Source organism: Triticum aestivum, chromosome 7B (genome assembly GCF_018294505.1).
Source record: "Triticum aestivum cultivar Chinese Spring chromosome 7B, IWGSC CS RefSeq v2.1, whole genome shotgun sequence".
NCBI classification, from domain to species: domain Eukaryota; kingdom Viridiplantae; phylum Streptophyta; class Magnoliopsida; order Poales; family Poaceae; genus Triticum; species Triticum aestivum.
In genome coordinates this window covers 448,562,928-448,569,833 of record NC_057813.1, presented here as the reverse complement: position 1 = coordinate 448,569,833, position 6,906 = coordinate 448,562,928, and the positions used below count along the sequence as shown (strand labels likewise).

The following is a 6,906-nucleotide window of genomic DNA, read 5'->3' as shown; positions in this document are numbered from 1 at the left end:
CTTTTTTTAGCCCAATTAGATGCGTTTAGTTACATGGGCTATAGGTCGAACGACCAAGCCCATCTACGTGCAAAACCAAAACAGCCTTACAGTAACTGGCCCGTTGGACATTAGATGCAAAAATTCTTTCTTTTTTGGATTCTTGGTGCAAAAATCCTAGCTTCGTACAGGCGTGCAGAAAATGAATCGACTACACGCCGTGCCTTTTTTTACACCGTCATTCATGCAGCAGCGGAATAATTAGCGATTAGTGAGACGTGGCTGCACCATGGCTGGGTTTGATCGGTTGTTACGGCAGAAGTGGAACTACTGACCATCAAAACAGGGTTGCTGACATGGCATATGTGCTGTGATTAGATGGCTGCATGTTAAGAGATATAAATTAGTGGACCTACTTGATGATGTGGATAGCTTGCATGTTAAGATAAATAGGATAGTGGGGATGAATCTCTTAGGTATATAGGATTAGTATATAGATATAGATACATGAATAGCTCAGATTTGATAAATTAAAGGTAGAAAAAAATTGGTATTCAAACTTTAAGATTTGAAAATACGTTGTGTGGAAGACCTGTTGAATCTAGGAGCAGACAGGACGAGAAGCAAATGTGTTTAGAATTTTGTTATACATAGATACCAAATAGACAAAAACACTATCCTAACTTGCGACTTCCCTGGTACAAACATATTCCGGCCCTGGTGCAGGAACAATCGCACCCCAAAACCCCGCTTCCAATAGCAAAACCAAAGCTGTCGTTTGACTGCATGAGAAGAATCTTTGTATACTTCTCAAGTGTTTGAAAATAGCTATGGCAAGAAAACCCAGGTCCGCATTCTGTTATGCGCATCTCTCACCAACTGGGTATGTATTGACTACTGTCTCATCAGTTCCTCCGATGTGAAGCTGTCCTCTTCGCTTGTTTCGCAGAGGCCTTCTTTATGTTCGGATTCGGTTTTACTCTCTGAATGACCCGCTTGAGCTCATCAGGCTTCTCATGCGGATCAATCTCCCCGTACTGTATTGGCTTAATAACAACACCAGGCTTCTTCACAATCTGAAAGGTAGGACAGAAAACAGCAATTAGAACCATAGAAGCACGTCTTAATCAACTGCTGCCGCACAAGGGGTTGACAAAAAGTTAATGTATTGGTCATTATTGCTTCAAGAAAATTGTCCACAGCCTCAGATTCTTATTTCAAAATAACTGCATCAAGGGAATCAAGGGTATAGTTGTTTGTGAAGTTTCCACTTTTGTGGTGACCCACATGCCACTATGCCAGGCCCAACCTGGCCCTAGATTCATTTGTTATCTGTTATCTACCTTAAATAATTTATTTGATTAATTAGAATAAGATACCCCTTGGCTTGAGCTTAAGACAATTTTCTCAAAATATCACTTAGAGATGAGATCTATATAGTTCATTTGTTAGGGCCAGGAGACCAGCTCTACATAAAGAGTCTTGGTGTATCTATTCTCATCAAGCAAGAATAGTTTGATATCTCCCATCTACTTCGTCCTCAAATCCCCAAGTCAACCCCTCTCATAGATCGGCCATACTGCCCGGCCATCCCTCTGGTGCTATTTAACCTCACGAACCCTAGTTCATGACAGATCTATACCCGTGGTAAATGCTTCAGGAGAGGATAAGTGGATGCAGCTAGTATGTCATCTAATAGGGGTATGAATGGTCATTTCTTAGAATTGGTGCTTTCTCAGTCTGCGTGTCTGGTGGGTTGTCGACAATTATAGTGGAACATAGCTAAGTACAAAATTAGAGCCTGGGGACTTAAGTGTACAAGTATTTCCAAGAGTGTTTTACTATTCTGGTAAGAGAAGTATTATAATCAAGAAAAACATTATCATCAAATATGGTTTAGTATTCACAGAAAAGAAGTCTTATCGTCAAGAGAGATTAATCATCAAATATATGTACTCCCTCCATTCCTAAATATATGTCTTTTTAGAGATTTCAATATGGACTACATACGGATGTATGTAGACGTATTTTAGCATGTAGATTCACTTATTTTGCTCCGTATGTAGTTCATATTGGAATCTCTAAAAAGACTTATATTTAGGAACGGAGGGAGTACATATAACATTCTCTATCCAGAATGTAAATATAATAAACAAAATAAAAATCCTAAACAAGCATTATAAACAAACACCTTGGTTGCATATGCACAAGAAATAAACTCTCACTGTACATGCAGTAGGATGAATAGTTGTAACTTCCAAAGTGCAGCTTTGGATCACTCCACACAACCATTAATGATCTTAAATGCTTAAAAGCTTCATGCATCAGCTAGATTTAGATGTACTCACCGCAGGTCGGTTAAGAGCAGACAGTGATATTGCTGGGTTGAAATCAGGTCCAAGAGGCATACGCATGCTATTTTCATACACATCATTTGAGGTGTACGGGAAAGGAAGATTCGTTGCTAAAAGTTTTTCAGCCTGCAAACAGCAGAGTACTCCAAATTATTGCTTAATAGCAACAGTTCATGGTCAAGTAACATCCCAGAAACAAATATGATATATAAAAAGGCACATATTTTACCTTCTTGTCAACATGCTCAGAAATAATAACGTGTTTTAGCTTTGCATCCTTCCTACTCTTTAAGGTTTCTTCCCTCTTCCTTTTGGCATCTTCATGTTCTTTCACCATCCATGAAGGAAGTCCTCTTTTCTGTTGTACATGAGTCCACTGCCCCCAACCAGGAACAAGTGCAGGTTCTTCAGGTTCAGGATCCTCTTCATTTAAAGCTTTCACTTTCTCATCCTCAAACTCAGCTTCAACATCATCACCAGCAAAGGCTTGACGTATAAGATCAGCTTGCGATGGAAGTTCATAAGTTTCCTTTTCATCAGAGACAGTCAAGAAACCGTCAACCATCTCTTCCTCAGAATCTGAATCAGAATTTTGAGGCTGCTACCCCCCAAAAAAAGCAATGAGTAACAGCAATCAACTTGATTAGAAAGTAGGAACCAACGTCAGTGCTGAAGGCAAACCTTAGGGTTTGAATCCACAGAAGGGATCTGCACTTTGGATTTATTGCCACTCTCTTTAATATTGTTACCACCATTTGTTTTGCTATTTTTGACCTGGTCAGTAACAAAAGTTACAGATATGGAAGAGAAATATGGCAAGGAATCAAAGAGCTTTCAACACAAGGTGCCAGTACAAGTACCTTCTTCCACGAATTATCGGCTAACATTCGAACTTCAATGTCTGTCTTTGGGCCTTGGCTTTTTCTAGTACCATCAAAGCTCTACACAGGATTATAAATAAGATTTCTACGATAAAAATCATATGATATTGCAAAAGTGTAAAGGTTAGAACATCTTACAACGTATAGATCATTCTGTTGTTCATTGTCGAGCAGTGCAGTCCCAAGTTGGACATCATCTGCCTTGTTATTTGCATATTCTGCCTTCTTATTTACTTCACTGCTGTCGAAATGTTGACCAGAGTCAGAGTCATACTCACTGTCACTGTTCTTGTCAGCATCACCTAATTTTGGCCTCTTGTTTGCCTCTTCATGTGCCCTTTTCACAGGCCCAAAAGTTCTTTTACCTGTCACCTTCATTGAATCTACATTCTCCTCGGTGTTGTCATCCTCCAATTTCCTTAAGGATTCCTCCAATTCTTCATAATCTAGCCGTGTTTGCTCATAAGTTGCATCTGCACGCTTTTTCATAGCACGCTCCTGCAGATAAGAAAACAATTATGATGATGGGTTGTGATGCAACAGCAGCAACGCAAGCAAAATTATATTTAGTAAACATATGCACAAACAGGAACACGATGTAAAACTGAAAGCGCACCATGAAAGGCAATGAAAAAACTCCAGACTTTGGAATCTCATTATCTTCTTCAATCACTTTACGAATCTTTTCTTTCCCTCTGTTCAGAAGCTTTGCTTCTAATTTGCTTTCATCTTCGTCTTCATCATCGTCGTCGTCATCAGAACTTTCATCACTACTACTAGATCCATCTTTTATGGAATTCATTTTTCTAGTAAGAAGAGCATGCTGTTGGAGTTGTGCTGTAATAGCATCTCGAGTGCCATCGTCTTGAACAGACAAGCCACGCTTCAAGATTCGCTTTGCCCATTTCGAATTATTCTTGTGCTTCAGTGTCATCCTTTCCTGATAGATAGATTAGCAAAGTTAACAGGGAGATATACAAGGGAATTGTATTGGGTTTTTATCATTTATGCCACCGGTTGTGTCCCACTACTCAGTTTTGCCACTAGGAATTTCAACCGCTCAAAAATGCCATCGCTTCGTTAGACACATGCTCAAAATGCCACTGGATACCATTATTGTGATCTCAAATCTCTTTTGCCATGTTATAACGACATAAATACCTATGGACCAACATGCCAGCTCTCCCTCTATCTCACTATAATAAAGTGTGGGGCCTACTTGATCCCAACAGGGTTTTTATTTTCCTATAAAATTATTCGCTTGGTTACTCTTGACAAGTGGGGAACACTTATCATTGTGAGTAGAGAGAACAGACATGTGGGTCTAGGCTTATTTTTGTCATATAACATGGTTAACGGGTTTGACGTGAAAACAACAATGTCTAATGGCATTTTTGAGCAAGCATCTCATGGATCGATGGCATTTTTGAGTAGTTGTAACTTCTAATGGCAAAACTGAGTAGTGAGACACAACTAGTGGCATATAAATGATAAAAACCCTCAAAATAAACTATGAATTACCTCCGCACGCTTAAATTCTAGTTTCTTAGCAGAGTCTTTTGCAGCTTCAGGATCTGCCTCCAAGTCTGCTGCCTTCAGCTTGTCCTTCTTCATCAACCGGTGGTAAGTCCTGGACTTAATCTTCTTCACACGTTTTGCTTTCATTTCATGACGAAACAGAAGGCTGCGCATTTTAGCAAGACGATTTTGACGCTCTCTCACATCCTCCACCTCCATCTACACAAATTCATGAACCTATTAGCATAGGAACCTCTGAACTCTGAAGCTTGAAAATTACATATTATCACTAAATATGCCCAGTCAGCAAACCAATAAGCATTAACACTCATAAAGTACCTAACTGGTCTAGTGAAGTGAGATAAAGCAACATACCTTGTTAAGTTCCAAGATTTTAGCACCATCATTCTTGTGTGCTTCCATAATTTCTGTGTTGTTAAACACACCAGCCATCTGCTTCTCAAATGATGACCTTGGTTCAAATTTGCTAGCAATTGCCCCAACAGTATCGACACCTAAGTTCAAATCATTTTCAAAGCGAAGCGTGGCAGCTTCCCGGTTGTCCTTCACTATCCGCTCCCACTTGCCGATTTCCTTCTTGGATAGGACGTATGCCACACTACGGTCCATCTTGTCCCTCTGCCCTTTTGGAAGTGGGGGCTGCACGACCATTGGCTTTTTCTCCTGCTGCTGGACCATCTTACGTATCTTGCTATACCCAGGCTTATCCTGGATATTATCCAAGAGATCATGAATTGTTACCGGACCATCTCCAGGCTGCAAAAGCAGCTCCTGTGCCTGTTTCTTCTCCTTCTTCTTCCTATTGCCTATTTAAAAATGACACAAAACGGTTAAATCTTTATCATTATGTTTACAATGTCATGACAAGGACCAAACTTTCATGCACAGCATTTTTTAGTTCAACATCTTTTGTTAAAAAACCTACAATATGTGTAGGGGCTAGCAACTGTTACGAAACACAGAGAAATTCAGCATAAGTGACCCAATTTTGTTCCATGTAAGGTATAGCAATCTCCTAGGAGTATTTAACTATCTACTCCCTCCGTCCCCTAATGCAAGACTTTTTTTGACACTAGTGTCTGTCAAAGAACGTCTTATATTATGGGACGGAGGGAGTAACTAATATGCCCCAAATGTATTACCATCGAAGGCTTCTCTAGGCATTCCTGTCGTTTCCTGGAGTATTCTTATCTGCTTCTCCTCATCCATATCTCCGTCATCATCTTCTTCCATATCCTCGCCTTCATCCGAAGGCACATCCTCGTCCTAATAAAATATATAAGCACAAATGTTTACTATAACTTTGCTTCCAAATACGCATGTAATTTAACACCAAGATTTCTTTACTGGTAGAAACCACCTCGCCATTTTCTTCTACAATACACACCAAGAGTAGAAGACCCGCAAAGTTGCATCTTTACCGCTAAATCAGAAGCTAAGCTAAAATCACGCGCACAGGGGAGAATTGGCACGTACCGCGTTGGAGTCGTCGCTGTCGAAGTCGTACTCGTACTTGGCGACGGCGTCGTAGCGGTCGTTCTTGCGCGCCTCCTCCTCGGGCACCCCCTCCTCGTACTCGTACACGTCCTCGCCCACCACGTCATCCTCGTCGTCGTCGTCGTCGTCGGAGCCCCGGTCGCGGGCAGGTCCCAGCGACTCGAGCTCCCGGCGCAGCTTGTTGGGAAGATGAGGCCCGTGGCTGCGCTTCTCCCCGGGCCTCCCCGCCCCGCCCCTGCCCCTGCCCCTGCCACGGCCCCTCCCGGTGCCGCGTGATCCCCTGGGGGCCAGGGTATTGGTTCTCGCCTTCGGGTTGGGCTTCGTTCCGCCCATGGCGTCGGCGGTGGCTGGGGTGCGCGCTCTATCGGCGGCTACAGCGGCGCAGCCAAGCGTAAGGCAGCGGCGGCGGCGGAAGGTTTAGGAATCAGGAGGAGGAGAGAAGAGGGCGACGCCAAGGCGGGCTGGGAGGGGCGCCCAGTTAAGGGCGCTACGCCGCTGCTACTGGGCCTGGCCCATTTTCTGCTTGTGTGTGTGGCTGTTCGCTGCGGGTTTTCTGGTTTCTGTTTATTTTTCACGCATATTGGCAGTTTTTTTTTCTATTTTCTTCTTTCCTTCACGGTTTTTTTCTGTTTATTTTTTTATTTTATTACGGCTTT

General features: G+C 42.1%; 1 protein-coding gene across 1 annotated transcript; it reads right to left on the bottom strand.

The window, feature by feature from the left end:
* Nucleotides 1–509: 509 nt before the first annotated feature.
* LOC123156232 (U3 small nucleolar RNA-associated protein 14) lies at nt 510–6,702 on the bottom strand. Its single transcript, XM_044574382.1, has 11 exons — nt 6,230–6,702; nt 5,896–6,019; nt 5,108–5,559; nt 4,736–4,951; nt 3,831–4,154; nt 3,353–3,712; nt 3,194–3,274; nt 3,015–3,107; nt 2,563–2,931; nt 2,328–2,459; nt 510–1,055 (listed from the first exon to the last, which is right to left on the bottom strand). The coding sequence occupies exons 1-11, from the start codon at nt 6,581–6,583 to the stop codon at nt 885–887; spliced, it is 2,676 nt and encodes an 891-aa protein (XP_044430317.1). The 5' UTR covers nt 6,584–6,702; the 3' UTR covers nt 510–884.
* Between the last annotated feature and the right edge of the window lie 204 nt (nt 6,703–6,906).